The sequence below is a fragment of the Cuculus canorus genome, chromosome 14, assembly GCF_017976375.1.
Source record: "Cuculus canorus isolate bCucCan1 chromosome 14, bCucCan1.pri, whole genome shotgun sequence".
Classification (NCBI taxonomy): domain Eukaryota; kingdom Metazoa; phylum Chordata; class Aves; order Cuculiformes; family Cuculidae; genus Cuculus; species Cuculus canorus.
In genome coordinates this window covers 19,276,528-19,300,524 of record NC_071414.1, presented here as the reverse complement: position 1 = coordinate 19,300,524, position 23,997 = coordinate 19,276,528, and the positions used below count along the sequence as shown (strand labels likewise).

The following is a 23,997-nucleotide window of genomic DNA, read 5'->3' as shown; positions in this document are numbered from 1 at the left end:
CAGCCCAGAAACAGACTGTATCACATATGTATGATCTGTTATATACACATGCCAAGCCAGGAACACTGAGGACTCAAAGTAGTTTAAAAGCACCACTTTGCTCATTTTATCTGAGGATGCCATAACTTGTGATTTAGTTACCCTGAGGCTGTATTTAATGTGTTCAAGGTCACTACACAATTACTGCTAGCCAGTGATCAGCAGGGAGGAAGAGAAGCAGTAAAAAGGCTAAAGTACAGCTCTTCTGCCAGTGCCGTACTACTCCCGCTCTCTTTCCTCTCCCACAGACAGCCGAGTTCAGACTTCATATGGGAATAGCGCAAGACTATGAAAAATATTCAGGTAAGAGGTTCAGCTTTTGCTGTCTTGAAAATAAGCAGCAGGTATTTCCTTCAAAGCAAACTGGTAAATCTCAGATTCCCGCATAAAGCCATCTTTTCCTCCGTGCTATCTCCACCCTCCTCTGCCTGGCACACGAAGGGAAAGCATGTACTTGCCAAGTCCTTGCAGCTCGCAGCAGCTGGAACACCCCACACTCTTCATAAACACCTACCTCACGCACTCTGTGTGCGTAGTCAAGACCACAGAACCCTAAGAGGAGCTGGATAAGAGCCAGTCCGTGTTTACATCTGCATAAGCACAGACCATCCTGCCCAGTAGCTGATTATATCTGGATGAAATCCAACAAACCAAGTGTACCAACCTGCAACAGTTCAGCTGTTTTCACTGTTAGCCCTGTGATCTGCTGCATTCGTTGATTCACCTTGGCCACAACAGGATCATCCTCCTCCTCCAACCATGAGCTGGGATAAGGGAAGGATTTAAACACATTATTTTGGAATACCAACCACAACAACCCATTTCCCAAGGCAAAAGAATTCTGCCCTCAGTCAGGTGGCTAAAAGATCCATTTACCATGCATTTGTTGTGCAAGATTTTGCCGCATGCAAAGCAGTTCAAGTTTTCAGCTGCAGGCAGCAGATAACAGCTGTTAAACACAAAAAAACTTAAAGCTAAACTCTTCTCTATGCTTACCTTTTCGATACCCTGTAGCTAGCCACTGTAAGGACACCGGTTTTGGGATCACGTACTGTGGCTCGTGCCAGCTGTGTCAAAAAAATCCCAAGGGGGAAGAAACATCAACTACAAGTTAGGAAAATATCTCTCATCTTAACCAAAATCAACACCTCATTTGTCCAAATTCAGTTTATCACTGGATGAAAGTTATAGCTCCAACCCAGAGTTTATTCCAGTTTCAGGCTAGAACAGCACATGCAGAGACACAAGTGCATTCGATCCTGGAAAGAACCTGACTGACGGCACAAGCCATGATATTCATTAAATCCACAAGTACTGCTTTATGAACAGGTTTTGAAGGTACTTTTTTTAAACAGCTGGAGTCAATATTAGCAAGAGGGAACAACAAAAGTCAGCAGCATACGAAGCCCAAGTTCTTGGCAAACAGAAAATCATTGGATACTCCACAGTTTATCAGCCTGCTCCTCCTGTGGACTGAAAAAACCTCAGTCTTGTTCTCAGATGAAAAATAGCAACAGAAATTTTTTACAGAATGAGTTACAAATGATGGGGCAGATCCACAGTGGTAGAAAACTCCTGAGGGCAACTCTTGATGTTACTGTGCTCAGATTTTCCAGTTGGAAGGTGCCTGGAACATGTAATTCACAGGGACAGTTTGAGATAACGTTACTACGGAACTCTGCAAAAGCACAGCTCACCCATTTGAAACAGCGAGTAACGCATCATCTCTGTTAGCCGCCACCACGTATTTGTAAGGAAAATGGGGGTCTTTGCACAACTGATCGGGTTTCTGCGGTGCCAAAGCGATAGACAGCTGCCAACATAACACAGCAGGGCACTTTGGTTTCATACTTGCAGCTGAGAACAAGATGTTGGGACACTCCTTTCTTTGACTGTAAACTCAGACCACATTTAAACTTAACCCCTGCAAACCACAACCACTTTCAATCATGCCTCCCTCCTTCCACTTAATTATAGGTCACAGAAAGCCTTTGTACTCGCATTTTCTTCAGAACATGCAGTCATTATTTCCTTCATTTTTCCTCAAGTAAGTCTCCAGCCAGCTTTACAATCCATGTCAGCTGTTTTGTCCCTACACAAGAGTTCTTGGCACAGCTCTACCTGTAATTCTGAGTCACCATTATTTTGTTCCAGATTTCTCCTGCATAAATCATAACAGAAAACCCAGGCTGACTGAAAGTTGTTCTTCGCTCGTACAATGAAGCAGAGCTTTTAGGATATAATTTTGCTTCCCAAACTTTTCATTCTGCTGCCATTCTCGAGCTTGTATGTGCTTGCTTGATTTGTGCACCTAGCATTTGAGCTAAATAAATCACAGAATCACAGATTAGTTTGTGTTGGAAGGGAAATCAGAACCAAAATAAGCCTGACTACAATCATATTTCATATTTCTTCTCTGACTGCTAGGCTACTTCATTTAAGACATATGATCTATACCTCACTGGGTAGAAACGAGTGATAAATGTGAGGCTTCCTCTCTTGGGGAGGAGAAAGCAGCCTTGTAAGAGGCATTTTATGGGTTTTGAAGAATCATTGTAACACACTGGACTGGTCCACTCTTCCTCTCTGTCTGCATTTAGTTCAGCATGCGCTCTGTTGGCTTTTCCTCTGGAAATTCCATATTGCTGAAATCCTACAGCACTGAGCTCGAAGATATTTGTGTTCCTCCCTTCATGCTCTCTTTTTACCTTTTCAGGTGCGCCTGTACTGCAGGTAAATCCAGAACTTTGGGTATAATGTTCCCCTGCTTTCACAGCAGACCTGCCTCAATCTTACCCACAATAAAGTTAAGGATTTTCTTGACCCTTCCCCCTCAGCTCTGCTGCATCGCCTGAAAAGTTGGAACTACTTTTTGCAAAATGCAATCACTTTTACTCCAATTCCAAAACAAGCATGAAAACCAACTTGGATGCAGCTACTCTCAATCATGCACAGATGTTGTTTCTCTACAAAACAAAAAATATTGGCAAGTATCAACTGCAGATAATGTCGAAGTGCTTGGACCCAAAAGAAGAAATTCCTTGCAAATGCATTTTAGAACAAAGGAAAAGCTCATCTTCCTGAGCCCAGAACTAGTGCACTGCTTCAGAGTTCTGTCTCAAAGCTACGACTACTAACTAAAATTTCCTAGCTGAAATGAAGCTGTATTTATTAAAGACCACCTCTTCACAGGGCTTGCATCTTCCATTCTTTCAGTAGTACGGCACAATTTAAGCTCTTCTTGCAGCGGAGCTACAGTCAGGCTTAAGAAATAAAGTTAGAAGGAAATGCCTGCTTTTTTTTTTTTCATCTGAATCTTAGACTCCAATATTCACCTACTCTTACAGGAACTGATCCCAGTTCTGCACTACATAGATTATATGAAGAACTCCCCCGACATCAGAAATAAGCAAATCTCAGCAAGTAAAACTTAAGACTTTCCATAAAACTTAGAACAAAAAGAGAAAAGCAAACAAAAAAAAAATAATAGCTGCCTTATTTAGAATGTGATTAATTTGATAAGCTAGATTAAGTGATATGCTCTATTTGAATGTTTCCATTTTATCTGAAGCTCTTGAAGTTTTATAGTATGATGTAATAGGGAAAGTCTCCATTTCTGGAGGTGAAAGTCCCCAGAGACAGCAGCGTCCTGCCAACACTCCCTTGCTGGCTGGCAGACATAAAAGTCCAGTTTCACAAACATCCCAAATTATTAATGTTCTTAGGAAGCATCGGTTTCTCGATCTGCTTTTAACTATTTATGTTTACATTTAAAAATACATACAGAAGGGTAATTCTTGACAGGAATTTTAGTACCACATTTCATAGCAGTAGCTAGAAGAGTGCTAAAATGAACCATTCCTCTACAAAACCAGAACTGTTTAGTTTTACATGCTTGTCAGACCTGACAGAGAAGGAAGGTGTAGCATCTACTACTGACCTGCCACTGCCCCACCTACTTTGCCAGAACTGAAACAGTTAGTCAGGAAATTCCACCTCCAGAAAAATCAGACAAGATGATTACTACCCTTTGCATTATGTAGCTGCATTTTGATTGCATACAGAGTCATTAGAATTCACACCATGGGTAACAGGTATTGCATTAAAACTAAAGCTCCCACTCGAAGCTGTTGCCTTTCAGCAGGATCTACACTTCGCATGTTGAAGCTGTTGCCTCTGTTTCTCTGCTGCTACCGAGGTGGAAGGGTCAGATGTACAGCGCTCTGGGAAAATGACTGCATTGTGCATTCACCCTTACAAGTACTGGGTCCTCCCCAAGTCCAGATTGGGAATTACTTAAGAGCACAAATGATTTTTCCACTTTGTGCTAACTGTATCACGTTATTCCTGACGAGCTGTGCGTGGAGGACACTGCAGCTCCGCTCATGGATGCACCACGGCACCCAAAGTGCTTGCCTCTGCGCAGGTCTCGACTATGGTTTAAAACAAAAGCAGTGCATCTCAGGCTATCCAAAGTGAAAAAACAAGCCTCTAGATATTCTTCAAGCACAACTTAAAAAACCCAACATTGTTTCCTCCCACTTCTGTAGGGATCTGGGCTGGTTTATTGTTGTTTTGAAGTTCAGCTCCATTTCAAAAGGCAGACTTAAGGTATATTGGACACCGGCCCCTGTAAGCCAGTCACTTCTTTGGGTCTTGTCCCTAGTTTCCTAAAAGGTTTCTATGCCAATTATGCAAAGTTCCCAGTAAATAAGTGCAACAATGCATAAACACCTTCAGGAGCTTGGGCTCCCACATCCCCAGGCAGTTTTGCAATCCTTCCCCTCAGGCCCACAGCTGCGGTGTATCATCCACAGTATGAAACCAACCTTTCAAATCCTTTGCCTAACCTTTGCTAATAGAGATTAAAGCACCAAATTAGCGGTCATTAGGGAGATGGAAAAGGGGAAACTTACCCTTGGCTTCGCTAGTTGTTTAATTTTTTCAATTTCTTCATCAGACATGACCTCATAGTATCGTACAATATGAGGGCTGTCCCACTCGTCTTCTTCCTTAAAGGGAGCTATGAGCAGATGAGGGTTTCTGTTTCCATCGTGGTACCTACAAAACAGCCTTTTCTGCCTTCGTGGTGTCTGAAACAAAGTAAACACAGTGTTTGCTCAACCACTTCTCATTGATGTCAAATAGATGAGAAAAAAGGGCTTCATTTCACAAACACTTGAAAAGCCATCAGCTGACTAGCGATTTTAAGAGGTAAGCATGAGCGATTCTGCAGTTTACTGCAAATAAACCAACATATGCCTCTTGAGATACCACTGAGCGACATCTGAAACACTAACCTAAAGGATAGTTAAAACATAATAGGTTACAGATTAAGCAAATAATTAAACAAACAACCAGCTGTAAAAAAAAGTCTGGCTCTTATAATTAAAACTGCACAGACAATAAATGGATTCCTTTCCCTGCACTGAGAATTAAAGCCATGTTTGTTGAGAGGTACTAGAGACTGGTTGGTCAAGAAATAACGTATTTCAGATGCAAATGGGAAGGAATAACATGATTCTGTAAGCGTGGCAAAGCACAGCCAGCTCTCACGGGAGAAAGCCTCCTAGTACATCAGTACAGCCAGCATCTCAACTGGCTGAATTCAGACTGAGAAGGATCAATTTGCAACAATTTTTAAGAGGCACAGCTAAGAGCTGTTTTTCTGTCTAGGACTCACAGCTAAAGACAGAGAAGACAAGACAGGGTACAAATCTCAGCCTGGACAGAACTAGATTTTTTTTTTCTTAAAAGAAAACCAGCTTCAGAGGGCAAAAGCTAACAACGCCCAGCAGGCCTGATCACCTTGATGCAAAGGCACCATAGTCAGGAAAGTCTTGCCTTCCTCTTACCATTTTCACCCCTTCACCTCTGCACAGGGCCTCATAGATGTCACGCTCCGGCAAATAGTCAAGAGGCCTCTCGTAGGAACCACTTTGCACCACTGGCTCTGTTGTTGTCACGGTCTTGTTCAACTTCTCTTTCTCCTTCTCCTCTCTCTCCTTCTCCAGCAACTTCTCAAAGTACCGCAGGTTACTCCCTGCTCTCTCATGAGTACTGTCTTCATGGGGAGAAAAACAGACAGAACCAGTGACTGAGGCAATCTCTGGAACTGTTAACCTCTGAGTCCCTGTATCGAGACAGCAATAGTTCCTCCTTAAAGCACTATCAGGCAAGAAAAGGCATTGGCTCCAGTCTGCACCAAAAACCAGAAGTTCCCGGTCTTTGCAGAAGGCAGGCAGCACAGTCTGCAAAAGAATATTTTCTGGAAGAATCTATCAAAAAACTTGTATTCCAGGAAAAAAATAGTAGGAGTTTTTAGGCCTCACATCTCTCCTTTTCTCTCAGCTTTTCTGCCCAGTTCTACTCGAGATAAGCAGACCGTAGAGCTCAGCAGCAGGGATCAAGCCAGTCTGCGTGCTGCACGCCTCCTCTCCACTGCGCTTCTCCTCTGCGCTGCACGAGATGCTTTAACCAAGGACTGCAGTGGAGTCCCAGCCAATCCCAAAGGCTTCCTCCGATGCCGGGAAGCTCAGGGGTGTCACCACTTAACAGCCCACCTACAGCATCCATCTCTAGACGTTTGTAACAGGTTTATACAGGACCAGTAGCATAATTGGACTTACCATTAGTGATTTATTAATGACGTGGTATAAATCAATAACCATCATCAATAGATCTTTACCCAGCATAACTAGGAAGGAACAATTCCCTGCTCACCAGGGAATCTGGACACTAGCACCTAGAGCAGTTTCTTTCCCTGCCGGCCCTCCCAAGCGTACTGTGTTTATCCTATGGAACTAACCCAGAGGCCACTGAAGTGACCGCTCCTTAGAGCACAGGCTGACGGCAGCCAGAAAAGGAAGCTGAGCCCAAAGCAGGGGAAGCTGCTGCTCCCAGAGGGGACTGCCAAGTCTGTCCCACTGTTCGGGGCTGATAAGGATTTGTGTTCTGCTATCAGCGCTAAACTATTGCAGAGGGAACGAGATCCAATACATATCCAGATTCTTGTAAATTTTAATCTATGAATTCCAATGTCTGTAGAAACTAGACTGGTATTTTCCAATCAAAAGGCTTCACCCACACTCAGGATGCAGCAACATCCAAACCAAGAAGCACAGCTGACCAAGAAAACCATACGAATATATAACACATTAGATGTTAGCTCTAATTGGGGAAGACAAACCTTTCCAATGCAGGAAGTAAGCGAAGTTGGAAAGGAAGCAATGCTTATTTGCTTACTCATGGAAAAAGAGAAGAGACAAAGGGCAGTTTTAAGAAACCCAATCTGTTCTGAATATTCAGAAATAAGTAAGATCTCAGGCAAAGCACTCTCGCATCAAAGCGTACCTGCACTAAGGAATAAAGATGAACTCATGAAGTCAGCAGGACTTTACTGAAGATACAGCACTCTGACCAAGTCCGTGGCAGCCTCGATCTCCACTCAAGACAATCCAGGCTTTAACCACTACCAAACACAACATCCCCGTACACTGAAGCAAAGCGCACAGGTACTGCAGTCAGACACATATTTGGTCTTTGGGTAAGAGCAGCACGGAGTGCAAGACAGCTTGTTAAAGAGACATCATGTCTAAGTAAACCAGTCTTTTTTCCAGGACCTATATTTATTACAAGTCATGTGGCAGGACATCCTTCCAGTCAGCTCACCAATACATACAGGTCATGACTGCCCTTTGTTGCTGGCAACGCTCCCCAGTGCTAGAATAGTGGGACTTCTGCTCTTACCAAGGGAGATCAGGCGCCTGGTGAGCTCCATGGCTCTGTGTAAATCCCCAAACTGGAAAACAGCGTAGCTGAGATAATCCAGGATCTCCACTTTGCTGACTGTTGTTTCCTCTCCCTCATCGTGTTGTTTTAAGGCTTGTTCCATCCACAGGACTGTGTGATAGTAGTCTCCATCATTGTAAGCAGTCTTCCCCATACCAAAGCAGTCACCTACTGTCAAAGAGGATCTATATTTTGTTCCTAAAAACAAAAAGGAGCTTTAAGCAATGCATACAGAAGTATCTTTGCCTTCAAATAAATGTCTGTAAATACTTTCATGTACTAATCACCTCCAGAAATAACGATTAAATTAAATCCTAATTCTGTGGCATTAATTCCTCTGGAAACCAAGACAAGTTTAACACAGAAATTAGTGTTAAGCTACTGTGCTTTCTTTAGGGCAGGAACAGCTCCAATGTTGTCAAAATTCTGAAACACATATATCCTCGAGCACCTAAGCTGCACGGGCTTTTGGCACCACGTGGCTGAAAGAGGACTTCTGGAAAGGGTTTGGGGATGTTACCATTGGCTTCCTTTTAGCAGAGGAGACCTTTGTGCACTTACCTGGCAAGTTGCCTCGAGAGAGAGTTTCAGGATCCAGTTTGTATGTGTCCTGCAGGCGCATCAGAGCCTTCGCAGCTCCAGTCTCATCTTCTTCGGTTGGAAAAAACTGACGCTGAATTGTAAGATTTGCAATAAAGCCTTTGCAGTAAAAGGGAAAGATGTTACTTCCAGAGTTTGAATAAATATTAGTACCAGATTAACACAGAAGAGGAAACATCTGTTTTGTTTAGGGAATTGAAATCCCAATAAACCAGGTTTAAAGCCTCTTATCAGGCTCTCCAATTAAAAACATTGTTTTCTCTCCTATTTAAGAAATACAGCAAGCAAGAGAGATAAAGAATAAATAACTAAACGCCTCTGTTTTCTCACACCACACAATTACAACATGATCTTTGCTCTCCTCTAACGTCTCCTTCCAGCATACAAACTCAACAGCCTTCCCCAGTTCTCCTGCAATATCCACAGCGACTGCTGGGGACCATAGTACTGGGCAACGACTTCAGACTCTACTCCAACCTGTAAATCCACGAGAGCTTCGCAAATCTCAGCTCAAGGCACAGAGACCCGAGCCAGGATCCCCTACGCAGGGGTAGGACCTTACTCTGTAAGAGGTTTTTAAACCTAACAAGTAAAAACAGGTGACACGTTGAAATAGAATTAAACATGCCACATAAATCGATCAAGTTGGTTGGGCAGAAGTGGGTGCAATCAATCGAAGGAAAACCACCCAGCCATTCCCAGTCATGCAGAAAGCAGAATTGGAAAGGGAAACCTTTAGAAAAAGCATAAATGACAGAAGTACTCAATAGAATTGAGTATTTTATTTCCATCTAGGATGACTAATCCAAAAGGCAATAAAAATCTCGGCTGGAAAAACCTTCCAAGTACCTAAACTTTAGCATATGCCAAGTAGAAAGGGAAAACATGCAGTGTCCTGTCTGAAAAATATAGCTTCTTCTCCCGTACTTTCAAGGAGTCCAGTAAAAATAAAGCTGCATTTTAAAAGAAAATAAAGCTATGGAAGGAAATTCAGGCAGACACTGAAAATGTGATGCAAAGTCAAAGATTAGTATTGGAAACACTTGATTTAGAGGGATAAGTTTACAGATAGCAATTGTACATTACGCTGTTATCACCAGGTTGACTACAACATCCGCCAACTGTTAACGCTGACGAAAATTCCTTTTCCAATTCAGTATGGGCCCCCTTCTTATTCTTAAATCTTATCTACTGATTAAGATGGTGAAAAAATAACGAAGAAAATAACCAAGAGAGGTCACAGACGGGGATAGCAGGTGAGTAAGTTTATATGTAAAAGAACATAAAGCTGAAGAAGAGGCATAAGACAATAGTTGCCAAAACAGCTTTAGCATCTCATATTCTCCCCTTTGCCACAAACAATACAAGCCAAACAAAATGTAACAGCCTTAAGCTTGATAACAGCTTCTTTGAGTCTTGACAGAGATGTGTTTCAGCAGCAAGTCTCACTCACTCAGGTAACCAGTAAACTTGAGATCAGTTATTAGTTGAAGTTTCAAACCTGGCAATAATATTTAACCACAGCTGAGTTTGCAGCTTTCCAGAATGCAGGGAGGACAAGCAACCGTGTTGTAAGGCTACGTCCTGCTATCTTCTCCCCTGCAACTCCTTACCATTTGTTGTATCCTGAAGAACCAGGTTTTCCAGTTCCAGCCAGTCAGTATTTAAACGCTTCACCAGCTTATATGCATTTACAGGATGTGCCAGATACCCTTCTGGATCGGAGGTGGATTTGCTAGTCAGGACATCCATTTTTTCAGCCCAGCTGGAACGAGAAGCACATGTCTCAGCCTGATTTATGAATGCATGTCTTCCTTCTTAAGTCATCCTAATTACACAGCTAGAATAAATTTATTGCTGCTTTCACCATCATAACCAGCTTTGAGGCTTTCAACTTCACAAGGATAAAGTGAAGTAAAATTGATTTTTAATTACAGTAGTCTTTCTTTTAAAAGGAATTTGCTTCCCTGCTTCCTGTTTGAAACCTTACTACAGTAGGCACACATCTCACTTGTCTTAGCCATCAATTTTCAGCACACTGCACTCCAGAAAATAATGACATATAGCATACAGTCACTGTGAGTGTCATTTATTCACCTCCTAGTAAAAATACCAGCATAAATACAACCCTTAGCTTTATGAAACCGAACCATAAGCTTTGATGTTCAGACTGGAAAGTATGAGGGCAGCGCTGCCAGTCACTGGGGTCACTCTGGTGGTCAGCTGCAAAGCAGGAGTAGGAAACTCCATCCTCCGCATTACAGGACATTTGAAGTGCCAGCTACACTGCAGATGCTACAGTGAGAACGCCTCCTGTTGCCCTTCAGACCATCTCCAAACACTAACACAGCTGGGCCAGGTGTGTTCCTCCCTCCAGAACTGCTGAGGTTAAGACAATAACCAAATCTAAGAAATGCCCTTTGAGCCTGGAATCTCAGCTACGAACGAACCATGGTTACAAACAACTTCACATAAGCACAGGTGAATACTGTCAGACTACCTGGCTTCTCTGTACCATGACGTTGCAGCAGAAAACAGAAGTAATATGAGTTTTCCAGAGATCCCTTGCAGGGATATCAGAATAACAACCTAATTAAGACCGGTCTCACCTGCAGTCCCTTTTTAATTTAAATATTAAAAGTGGTCAAAATCTTATTTTGCAAATTAGTAAATACAGACAATATTTAGGCTCTTTACTCATACCACAATATGATTTTGAATCATAAACATCTCTGGAACTAAGACAAACCACGTTATCGTATTCAAATGATGAAGTTCATCACCTCTGTTATAAAGCATACACAAGCAGAGTGTAAGTGCTCAAACACTGATACAGAGACAGAAAAATTGCTTAAAAACACACCAAAATACAAGCTAATTGAAAACTTAACACATTAACAAAGGCTTGCATACGTCAGTCCTTAAAAAAGGACTTTTTTAAAAAAAGACAACTTTCTACCAAGCTTGAACTGACATCCCCTTTAACAATACCTGCAGAGGAGACTGCTCATCCTCAACAGGGCAGCTTCTCAAGCAATGAACTTTTGTGACAAGGAATTCAGGTCATTTTACTACTCTATAGCCTCATCCCCACCCTACAGCCCCAAAGGGAGATCAAATTGCCACATAGAGCCTGGAGTTCAGAAACTGTTCGGAAAGCGTGACTCCATTTACAGGCTCTCAGTTCTTCTGAACCTGGACCTCATTTAGACTGTCCTAGTGTCACACCCTATTAGATATTACTTTCAGCTAGATAACTATTAACAGTTTCCCTCCGGGACACAAAATACTGGCTGTCAGGAAGAGCCTTTCAAGTGATGTGCGCCATCAGGATAAGGTCCGAGATGTGCTGTGGACAGGTCAGGGACTGACGAGAACAAGGCGGGGAAGAGCTATTCCCAAGAGCAAAGCCAACATGGGAAGGGAGCGGGGGGGGTCGGTGCTGCCAGAGCTCTGGCACCAGAGGCATTTAACCCACACGGAAAAGGCTCCTCTTTGACACGACTACCGCCTTCTCCACAGGAGCACTGTGATGGTACAAGGACAGGGAAAGAAATGGGAAGCCCTCAGAAGGCAAGAGTTTCTAAACAAGCAGACAAAGCTTCTGAATCCCCCTCTCTGCGGGTATATGGGAATGAATTACAACCAAGTCAGTATCTATGGTCTCACTGGAATCATCTATCTAGGAGATACTAAAAGATCTAGCAGCAAAGAGTGGTGACAGAGGTGTGGTGGGATTGAACACAGATGAGCCATTTCATCACTCTTCACTATGCAAACCTGTCCCCCTACCTTTTGATCCGAGAGAGCTTGTTCTCTTCAGCTCGGATATATTCCTTTAAAGACTGCACCAAGTCTTTCTCCGCGTAGATCAGGTCTGTCATTTGACCTAAAAACAGAGTATGAGGAAATGATAATCAGATCTAAAAAAAGTAAATTTCCCACAGCAGAGAAGACAGAACTTGGATGCTCTAAGGCTGTTAAAAGCACCACAAAGAACAAATTAAGGGTGTGCCCTTCAATGCCTGTAAACGACAAAAGCTATTATACCTACAGGTCTGGCATTCAAATGCTTCAAGAGGCTTTTAAAATCCCAGCTTCAATAGCTCAAATATCTTTGCTCTGACCCTTCCACTGCCTCTGAATTACTTTTACTATTACAGTTCCATGCAAGACGGTCGAAAGGTTTGACATTAATAGAGCTGTTGAGTCAAAGCAACAGAAGATCCAAATGATCGCTAAAGCATCTGTTCTACATATGGACACGGATTAGGTCACACTAACAAATTTTTAGCCTAACCATTTAAAACTACAGCTTTTCAATATGGGTAACCGTGGAAACACAACCTAATGTTAAGAACAGAGGAATTCAGACTAATGCTTTCGGACTGGCACACGCACTCCCTCCTGATTAGCATTAGTGGAAATTGCTAGCTTGTCAATCCTAATTGCTATCATAAACTCTCCTTTTCAAAGAGCAAACACTGAAAGACCGGATGAGATTTATAAATGCAGCCACAGCTTTAGTTTCAGCATTCCAAAGGAATTACTAATGAGGCATGATTAAGCAGATGGAAGTCAGCAGGCTGTGCTATTTTCAGAGTGCGGAAAGGTTCAGGAACAGGTAAGTGTAAAGTAAAAAGTGGTGATACTTCACAGCAACTTTGTACAAAACGCTACTTAGGGGGAAAGAGAACTGAATAATACACATGCGGCTAAATGCTGTCTAGCCAACTCCAGAGTACAGGAGCACAGGCAGGAGGCTGGTGGTGAAACACCACTGTGCCTTGCTCTGGCTGAGCAGTTCCACAGCAGCACAAAATAAACCACCGGCAGTTTTCAGTTTCACTGTTCAGAAACAGTTCCACTGAGCTCAAAGTATATTCCAGAGAATGGCCAGATGTACTTAAAACCTTACAGTGTGAATTCCTCACACTGTTCTACAGGAAAACATTACACCAAGTCACAGCAGAAAACTCAATTTTCTACTTATTATTAGGCTCTACCACAATCAGGCATGGTTGTATCACCAGAAGATTTCAGGTTCTATGAAAGAAAGTATTTCCCATATTTCTCACATAAATTCTTTTCATAAATCAAATTCATAACTAAACTTTTTAGCATAAGATTTGTGCAGTGTTTAAGACAACAACAGAAGCACAATAATTAAAACACAGGAATTGTCTAATTTTCCTGACAGTCCCCAGAGAAACTTTTACTGTGTTGGTCACTGTGGTAAGTTACCCAACTGCAAGCAAAGTGCAGGGATGCAAGACGTGCAATGCAGAAGAGCATCAAGGAGGCAGAGAGTAGCTCTTCCTGGTGTGGACAGTGTTTGATAGGGCTTTACGGAGAGAGCCATATGCTTGGACTGTAAACTTTCACCACATCACATCATGCACTGGTTCTTCCCATACCTATGGAGGTGAAGAACTCCGCTTCTGTGTGCGAGATCAAGAAAATACAGGTAAAGAGCACCAACTGCAACCAGGGCTTCATCTTCCAGATCAAACCTATAACAAACTAAAAGGAAAAGGAGAAGGAAAAATGATTAATTTATTTGTGAGGAAAAGACCCAATGCATTAATATTCATATTCAGTCATTTCACTCTCATGAAAACTATTTAGAGCCTTGGAAGACTGAATTCTAATCAGTAAAGCTTGAAAAAAGTCTCCTTTAACCACAGGAGCTCTTACTTAACCATCTCAAATACTACTGGTGGATTTATATGGAAGACAGCATAGCCCGTGGAAAGCCCACGTGACAGAAGCAACAGAAGCAATTTATTTGTCCACTGGGACAGTAGGAACAAGATCTGCAAGGACAGCTCAATGCCTTCCACATCATGTTATAGCTGGAAAACAGGAGAGTACACAAAGTTGTACTGTATTCCAATAATAATAAAAGTCTAAATTAAATGGCCAGACTTGTAGCACGCTGTGAAACTCAGTTACATAAAATCTGTCTAGAAATACAAACAGTGGCAAAGCCAAACACAGAAATACAGCATTTTGTAGCGTGGAAGTGGCAGTGATGGTTGGAAAAGCCAAAAGTGAAATTTCCAGCTCTGCTTCAAGATGCATCACCCCAGTGTATTGGCCTCTGGGCACAGCCTTTAGGATTTCTGCACTTCAGAGGCTGTGCCAGCTCAGAAAGCCATTCCCTGGAGACGGAAGCTGAAAGCAGGCTGTTACATTCCCAGGAGCACAGCTCTCCGTGGGCATGGAAGGGAGCACCAATTTGAGCAGACAAGGTGACGGACAAGTGAAGAAAGGGACGCAAGGTCTGTAGGAAGAACCTCCTGGGAGCTGCAACTCTCCTGGTGGATCTGACAGCCAGCACTGCCTCTTCCAGGGAATTTATGAGGGGCTTGCACAGCACTTTGATCAGCTCACAGCTCGCTCCAGAGGTGCCTCTCGCCGAGCAGGAACAGCCACCGCTATCAGCCCTCACATATAAACACTGAGTTCTCACAACACCCATGAACACAGCATCTAAAAGGTGAAAACTGCTCATCTTAATCCCAGAAGCAATTGCTCTTCTCCTCCACCTTATAACTGGGTAAATCCATAGCTGGATATGACCACTTGCAACCTGCTCTTACTCCAAATGCATTAAACAAAACACAGCTGTTAGGGGCAAAATGGAATCACTCAGATCTGATGCAAAGTGGGGATGGAGGGGAGAAGGGAAGAGCAAACACATGAAACATCCTAAAATTTCAAGCAGTTCAGCAAGCGTGAAGGTATTAAAATAAGATAATTTTGGGACAACGGTTCCCTCGGGCTCCAGCACGAGACAGAAGGTGAAAGCTGGATATCTCCCGTTCCTTCTGGGTTTTTCAAGGCCACAGCTGATAGGAGCCCTCACTCTTGGCTGAGCTCAGTGGCACAATGGATATAAACACCAAACACACCGGCAATAGTACCACCAGCACTAAGAACATTAGAAATAGCTTTGTTCTCTGCTATGCATTATCACGTGACAAGATTACTGCTTCAAAAGACAACATGAGGAATCAGAAACATTCGCCACAACAGTCTGCAAGCATGAGTAAGCAGAAAAATGTCTCATAGCATCATAATAAGTCTCCTCCTTTCCCTCTCTTGTTTCTCACCCCCCTGCAAACCACATATTCCCAAACTGCTTGTTTAAGTCAGTTCAGAACCAGTACATGGGTAACCTGAGAACTGAGTAAAGCTTATGAATAGTACCATGCAGAGGTCTGCCAATACTAAAAGCCACAGTAAGTGATGTAGCAGAAATCACAGCAAGTCAAGAGCACTTGGGAAGTACATTAATTTGGATATATTAAGCCTCAACCGTCCATCTGCGTAGTCCGTCATCATTTCACAGAGTAGTTTTTTGGACGCCCTGCACAAAGCCTGGCAAAACAATTACAAGGGAATTTTCCAGTTAAAACAACACAACTCTGCACCCTCCACCCTGCACCTCCCCACCGTGTTCTCTCATGGCTGAGGACATCTGCCAAGAAGAACACTTACTACAGCTAGTGGCTTGTAGCAGATCTTCAACAGCTTTGCCATCCTACTCAGCCTTGCTCAAGTCAATAAACAGAAGCCTCAGAAAACAGAGGAATGGGCTCTAGCTTGAACAAGCAGGACACCTGGCTGTGGGGCTTTCAATTGTTTGTACACATTCTTTTCACAGCTGTTACTTTGAAAACCAAGACAAATAATGAATTACAGGAGGCCGAACATAATGTTGTAACCACATGCTTGGAGAGCAGGAGTATGTGTGCACACACACGTCGGTGTGGCCACCGCACCACAGCAAAACCATCTGCTCACAACGGCGTGAGAGGCAGCGGCGCCACTCCCACCTCCCACCTCAGCAACGAGACCAACGGTTACAAATCCACTGCGTTTTATTCCGAGAATGGAAGAACTTAGTTGCATAGAAACACCAGGTAAGAAGAATGTGTAGGACAAATACCACCCACATTCCCAACTTCTTCTAAGCATCTTCCAATGACCAAGACATCACGCCGGAGAGGTGAATTTAGGATCGCCTTTTACTTCAGTGAGACATTCCTCTGCAGCAGATGGCAAAGGCTTGAGCAGAGACACAGTTCAGCCCTGGGCCACCGGGACCCCCACGCAGGAGCTGCGAGCGGGCAGTTACCTCTCCGGAGCTCGAGCTGTCGGCCAGCCCAGAGCGAGCTGTGCACTGCCCCGGCTCCCCGGGATCCGAGTGCCGCCCACACCGGGATCCGAGGGCCGCACATAGCTCGGAGATAAGCCCTGGCACTACTGTCTTACGAGAGGCAGTTCTCGCTAGAGAGAAGCTGCTCCTACAACACTGACAGAACTAAACTCCTCTGCGCACAGCAATAAGTATTTAAAGCTTTGTCGTTATCCTTCCCTTAAATGCGGTCAGCCAGCAGAGCTAAAAAGCCAACCAAATGGATATTTGTACAAACACTTTACTTGTTCAGAGTGTGAGACCTCAATGAATCATTGCTCCCACTGGAAAGAGTGCTGTCAGACCTCAGAGCGCTCTGGCAGAGGGGAAAAAGGTTCTTCTAGACAAAATAGACCAGGATGGACTCAATTCTTTTTTAGACTCAATTCTTTATTAAATAAGCTTTCTAAAAATTCTTAATGAAGATGATAAAAAAAATCATCCTATAGAAGAAAAGTTGCCTGCATTATCTACCAGGGTTATCAGTTCCTCACCCACTCCAATTTCATATCCAGTCATGGGGCGCTCAAGCTGGCTCCCACGTGAGCCAAAGGGAGAAGTTTTTTCAGGTCAGAAGAGGGCACAAATATCTATTACTCATCCAGTCCCTTTAGGACTCCCACTTCTGATCAAACTGATAGGCTGCAGTGCCCTTTTTACACCACAGGACAAGAGCTCGGTCCTCACAGAGCCGTCCTTTAGACAGGAGATGGCACATCTGCACACAGATGCTGCAGCCAGAGCCCCCACGAACACAAACCCCTCTGCCCACCGCCTTCACTCCACAAAAGGATCTCAGTAAGTACCACTCTGTTTGCAAAACTGTGTATCAGGGGACTCGATTTGCATTCTGCACCTTTTTTTTTTTTGTTTTTAAGAAATGCCACCCCAGCAGCACCAGGATAAGGAATTGGAGATGCTGGGCATGGCCTCTCACTGCTGATCATTCAGCTTTCATTCCCAGATAAGGGTGTCCTCAGAGGAACAAAGCAAGTCAGAAGAAACCCTCTAATTGCCTGACAGCCTAAAAGCAGCACATAACCAAAGCCAACCCTTCATCCAGGCTCCAAATTTGCACAGACCTCTCAGGCAGAAGAAACAAACCATGCAGAACTGCCGTAAGACCAGAGTGTAATTTAAAGAATAAAAGTCATACCCCTTATTGTTTCTTATTATGGCAAATCAGGCCAGAGTGTAACTTGCTGCACTGTGAACTCTCATTTTAATTACAAGAACTCCAGAAAAAACCCACAGTACTCTTCCACTCACCCCACCTTTTAGACTTGTCAGCACTCCCTTTGCTACCAGGCTGTTCCAGGGGAGGTACAGAACTTGGGGGTGTCGTAGCTGCCCCAAACCGCTACCAAAGTCACCCCTCTTTCCAAATATGAGGGGAGGAAGTTTCACAGGGTTAATTTCAGCCCCTGTGATAGCATTTCTTTAAGTCTCTATTTCAGTCTCTAGTCCATACAAACTCAGTTGACACGTCACAGCCACTCCAAGACGCTTCATGTTCATGAGAGCTGTTATCCAACTGCATGGCCAAAACAGGTATAGCAGATAGATCACAAGTGCAAAGAGCACTACGTGTGCAACACTTACAATCCATACAAAATTAGAGTCAAATACCTCCATGCCATCACTGGTCAGCTGATGGCCAACTCACTGCTTCAGAACGTTACCAACACCCAACACGAAGCAGAGCAGAAATCACTACTCTGTCAACATCTTAGGTCATTAGATGCTCTCTGCCTTCATGACAAATTTTAATTACTCCTAACAGATCTAGTTTTACATTTCTTCAATACTTTTTTCAGAGCATACAGCACCGGTTTCTTCCCAGCAACTGCTGTAGACCACTGTTCCCTGCTTTGGTTCCATTCTTACAGCCCCACACCTTGCTGCAGGGGAATAAAGTTTGGGAGACAAAGCACCATAACTAGGTACTGTCCAAATCTGATTGAAATACCATTTTTCCGAACCATCACAATGCCACAACTTACAAGCTCACGGCACAAGTAAGGGTTACAGCCTGTCTCCTCTTCTGTGCTCGCCCGTGCTATTAAAGACACCTGGAAAACCACCACTAAAATAGCTGCTTCCACATGGATCTAAATTTGAAGTGCCATGGTGAAACCTAACAGGCAAATCACTACTTCAGAGTCACTTCAGGCCACAGACAGGTTCTCAGCGCATACCCAGTCGAGGCCCACACGCCAGGCTCCAAAGAACAGTCCATTCTCACACAGCAATTTGAGGTTGGACTCTTGGATGAGACAGGTCTGCTTGAGGCTTCTCCAAATGCCAGTGCTTTCCACCCACTGTCTTATTGCTTGCAGACACACCAAGACAGACTGGGCAGCTGGCTTCAGCTCTTTCCCCTCCACAAAAAATGGAGCTTCGAAAGCAGGCAACAACTTGCTCTCAGTACTGATGGCTGTAGATAAGGCTCATTATATTTAAGGGGAAAATAGTACAAACAAAAAACTGCAAGAGCCAAAAGATGGGTTTAATTGTAAACACATTCTCAGGATGTTGCCAGGGAAAAGCTTCTCTCAATACCTCTATAAGAAAAACAGCCTTAAACATCCAGCCTATAGCAGTAGTTGCAGTCTCACAGGTTAGCCTCGCGTTAGCCAGGAGATGCTTGGCACATTACAGCAGCTCTGAAACTACTTAAAAATGAACAGTAAGGACACATTAATTTTATCCTAAGAAAGCAAACCATCACCATTGGCTGACTTTGAAACAAATAATCTGAGGCCAAAATTCATTGCCCACATGAACTTAGATGCTCCAAAGCTCAACCACTCCTCTGACCAAAGAATTTGGGATTTAAACGCCTGTCAGCGCCCCACCCAGACCACGTTGTCACATCCTGAACCTCATGTCAGGATTTGCAGCACTGCCAGTGCAGCATACATTTAATTTCCTCGCTGCAACTAGCTAGCTGTCACACCCAGGGAGATGCAGAGGGTATGGCTCCCTTTCAACATCAGCTGCCCCTCACGAGTTCCCTCTCTTCATCATCAGGTAACTGCTTCTAAGCTCCTTCCTACAGTACCCGTTGGATTTACTGCTCAAAACAGCTTATGTCAACATCACCACCTTTCTTGCCAAAGGGCTTAATGTGCCTCCTGAAACAATTATAATTGCCTGGGAAATAATACCTGGGAAATAATAATGATTGCCTTCTATTTTTCAAGGCTAGGCAAAAAGCAGAGGAAAAGCTGTTCAGCTGCATGAATTAACAAGGATAAAACATACTCATGCGAAACTGCCAATGCAGAATGGCTTGTGTTATCCTTCATTAAAACAAACGTAGAAACTATAGCCATCTTCATTTGCTCCCTACAGGTTCTTTGCTTAAAATCACAGCAAAGAATGTTTCTTTCACACTCCAGCAGGTGAGACAATCCATGCTGGTCTGAGGCACAGCACAGCTGCCTGCACCTTCCTGGGCAGCATCCGCAAACTCGGCCTGTATGGAAGAATCTAGAGTCAAACCCCTCACTGTTACTGAAGACAAAGAGATCACATGCTCTTTTCCCACTAGAGCTTATTCTCAGCATTAAAATTTAGACTGCATTTTACTGCACAAAGCCATAGTTTTGGTATATCACGATACCTAACCTTCTACGTAGTCATATAGCATTTATAAAAAAAAAACCTTCCTGCTCAGAAAGGTGGATTTTTTTTTAATATAAAAAGATCCCTTGTCAATGACCTGTTATTTTCCATTAATATCAGCAATTTAATTAAAATCAGAGGTTACCTCAGAGGCGTGGGGGCTAACTCTATTCTAAGATCTCCCTAGAACGCATCCTCTATCACACTCTGCATTTCTCAGACCTACAGATCACCACACACAAAAATCAGAGCTAGTCGTAGAAAAAAAAATATCTCTGTTTACAGCTTGCTTCTCTGGATGTTTGCCAATAGGCACAGCATGGAAATTATAAACAGATTGGATTCCTTACTTAAACCTAGTCTGAAAAACTTCTTATGCTAAACGGTCGATTGTGCTCCCTCTGCTGTTGCTGTCTTTGAAATACATAACCATAGTCTGGGCTCGTACTTCCTGCACCGCTTCCCAGAGTAGGATGAGAGATATTAAAAAATGCATCTCGAAACATTATGTCATAAGCAAGAAGCAAAATTCTTGTCCATTAGCATCACAGCAATGCCAATTTGTAACTGTAGAACAATGTTCTGCTGGTAAAATATGAGTGTAGCAGTTAGTGGTCACTATATATAATCACAACATACCTGCAGGATTAATTCTTAGATCCTTAATGGCAGAAAGCCGCAGTGTTGCCCTGGTACCAACAGCTGTGGCGGCCTTTCAGCTCGGCTTCACCCTCACGAAGCACCTAGAAAATTAAGGAACAAGAGTGTTTCTTACAAAAATGTCTTTTGGGAAGTCTGCCTTCAGCACTTCTGACAGGAATGGGGGCAACCGCTGGCTGGGAATACCGAACAGCACAGAGCACACAACCCCAAACGCAGCCTGTATTTTCACATCTGCTTCCCGCCTCGCTTCCAGGTTATACAGATGTTCTTTGCTGCTAGGAATGAAATCACTCCCGTCTAGTCGAAGCATGTTTCGCATTACTATGACACAGCAAGCTGTCATGCGCCAGCTGAGCTGCGATAACACTCGAGGCAGCGCCTTTAGCCTTCAGGCCAGCCCGCGTTCACACAGCCTTTGCACTCCAAGCTTCGGTTCCTGCCTCGTATCGGTCACGCGTGACCGCCTGGCGTGTCCCCCCGCTCGGCTGCACGCCTCCCTGCCGCAAAACCAGGGACAAGCGCTTGTTGGAAAACAAAACGAGACGGGAGTAGGACAGACGAGCTTCAAACACCTCTGTGAAGCCTGAAACACCGTTTGCTCTATCTCAAAGCGCTCATACAGGCAGTTAACGCAGACGACACGCAATAATCTAAGTTCAGTGCTAATATCAGTCACAGCCAAGCAAGGAAACCACGAGGGGCAGAACACATCCCTCGGGAGCCACTCGAGCTTTGAAGGGCAGCGCCCCAGCACTGGACCCCCCCGTCCAGCTGTGCCAGGGGGCAGCCGGGCAGCCCCCAGCACGGCCGGCGGCGCTCCCCACGCTGCCAGGTGTGATACGGGGGGGCTGCACACCCTGAGGATGGGGATGGAGAGGGGATGGGACTGTGCACCCTAAGGATATGGGGGGACTGCGGACCCCGAGAATGGGGATGGGATGGGTCTCCACACCCTAAAGATACTGGGGCTGCATGCCCTGAGGATGGGGATGGAGAAGGCTGTATGCCTTAAGGATATCGGGCGGGGGGGAGGAGCTGCGTGCCCTGAGGATGAGGATGGAGATGGGGGTGCTGTGTGCCTTAAAGATGAAGGGGGAATCTGTGCATCCTAAGGATACGGGATGGGGTGGCTGCGCATGCTAAGGATGAGGCTGGAGATGGGGGCAGGGGGGAAGGAGAGGCTGCATGCCCTAGAGATGGGGGGAGCGCGTGCCCTAGGGATATAGAGGGGGGCGTGCCCTAAGGATGGGGACACACACGGGACTGCGGCACCGGGCGCAGCTCCCCGCCCGCCCGCTGTGAGCTGCCGGCCCCTCGGCAATAGGGGTCGGTCTCCCCCGAGCCCCGAGCCCCCGCCCGAGCCCCGGCCCGGCTCTCACCGCGCTCCACCCGCGCTCCAGCCCCGCTCGCCGCGCTCCAGCCGCGCCGCCGCCTCGCCCCGCCCACCGCGATGGCCACGCCCCATGACCGGCCACATAGATCTGCCTGGCCCCGCCCATCTCCCCGCCCATCGCTCTGGCTACGCCCACCAACCCGCGCCTCTTGAGCCGCCGCCACGTCTGAGGCCCCGCCCCCCGCCCGGGCCGTAATGCCGCGAGTAGCGGCGCAGCCGCCCCGGGGCGCGCGGGCACAGGGAGCGGGGGGGGGAGCGCAGAGCCATGGGCAGAACACCTCCCGCGGGATCAGGGCTCAAAGACCCATCCAGCCTGGCCTGGAACACCTCCAGGGATGGGGCAGAATCAGAGACTCATAGAATAGTTTGGGTTGGAAAGGTCTGTGAAGATCATCTCGTTCCAACCCCCAAATGGCAATTAGCCATAAGAGACTAAAGGCACTGAGGGTGTTCAGCCTGGAGGAGACTGAGGGGAGACCTCATCATGCTCTGCAGCTTCCTCATTAACGGGGAAGGAGGAACAGGCGCTGAGCTCTTCTCTCTGGTGACCAGTGACCCAGCAGGAGGGAATGGCAGGAAGATGTGCCAGGGCAGGGGTTAGTTGGACAGTAGGAAAAGATTCTTTGCTCAGAGGGTGGTGGAGCCCTGGAACAGCAACGGCTGGAAGTGGTTTTCTAACATGAGATTGTACCAGTCCAGGTTGATGTCCCTGCGGCACAACTCCAGCTGACACTTACAGAGCTATGAAGTGGAGATCTGGTTTAAATCCGGGGGAATCAGCATCCTGTGAGTGCTCCAAGCCCTTACCTTCCTTAAAAGTGGAGTCAAAATCCCTTTGCAGAGAGCTTGGCTGCCAGATGCACACACAATTATTTTTGGATGCCCCCTTGTCTCTCATGTTACAGAGCTTTTGTCTGAGACTTTAGCAGAGGAAATACTAAAACTACCTAAGAGAACTTACATAGCGCAGTATAGTATTATATTTCCCATAAAACAATGCCTTGAGTCAGTACGGAGAAGGGAGGAGTAAGTCTGGATAACAGAACTCTTTCTGACCTCAGCATAGCTCAGGTTTCTCCCTGGACTCGATGATCCAATGGGTCCTTTCCAACCTTGTGATTCTGTGATTCTGTGAAACTGTAGCTGTAAAATACATCTGTAAAAAGACCTCATGCATGAATAAGTTCTAAATTTAGCCGTGTGTCTGTTGCTCTCCCTTTGTTTTTATGAATGAAAAAATAATCAGGCTGGATCATAGAAGAGCAAGAATGAAAGCCAAAAACCAAGGCATGCCAACATCCTTTCTGTGCTGTTCAAAGATTCAGCCAGAAGTCTGACCAGTGTCTTTCCATCTGCCGTAGCTAGAAGATGGTGCTGTGCTGCAGAAGTGATGTCTGCTGGACTATCATCTAATTATTAATCTTCCCTTACAGTGTGTGCAGACAGACCTCACCGGCTGAGGATTTGGTGCACTGAGGAAAAGACAAACTCCATCGTCCATGATGGGCAGGAGCGGGGGGACTCTGCGGGGAGGCAGAGGGTGGGTGCAGGACTCGGATGAGTCTCCTGCACCGGCTGCACCAATGGGCTCTCTGCTGGTGTTACTCAGTCACTGGTACCAAGCTGACAGAAACATCCTGGAGTGTCTGCTGATAGCAAAATCCCTGAGCTTTAG

The 23,997-nt window shown here is 45.0% G+C and overlaps 1 protein-coding gene across 4 annotated transcripts in view; it reads right to left on the bottom strand.

Moving 5' to 3' along the window:
• P4HA2 (prolyl 4-hydroxylase subunit alpha 2) overlaps window positions 1-22,392 on the bottom strand; it is a 28,935-nt gene extending 6,543 nt beyond the window's left edge. For all 4 annotated transcript variants that reach the window (XR_008452260.1, XM_054079814.1, XM_054079813.1 and 1 more), the window contains exons 1-11: window positions 22,309-22,392; window positions 20,906-21,009; window positions 13,848-13,953; window positions 12,223-12,319; window positions 10,044-10,195; window positions 8,392-8,529; window positions 7,789-8,028; window positions 5,895-6,103; window positions 4,956-5,132; window positions 1,036-1,106; window positions 704-803 (exon numbers count right to left, since the gene is read on the bottom strand). Coding sequence is in view for 3 of the 4 variants with exons in the window: in XM_054079814.1 (XP_053935789.1) it covers window positions 704-803; window positions 1,036-1,106; window positions 4,956-5,132; window positions 5,895-6,103; window positions 7,789-8,028; window positions 8,392-8,529; window positions 10,044-10,195; window positions 12,223-12,319; window positions 13,848-13,929 (1,266 nt within the window). In the remaining variant the exon portion in view is untranslated. The remainder of the gene's footprint in view (window positions 1-703; window positions 804-1,035; window positions 1,107-4,955; window positions 5,133-5,894; window positions 6,104-7,788; window positions 8,029-8,391; window positions 8,530-10,043; window positions 10,196-12,222; window positions 12,320-13,847; window positions 13,954-20,905; window positions 21,010-22,308) is intronic.
• Between the last annotated feature and the right edge of the window lie 1,605 nt (window positions 22,393-23,997).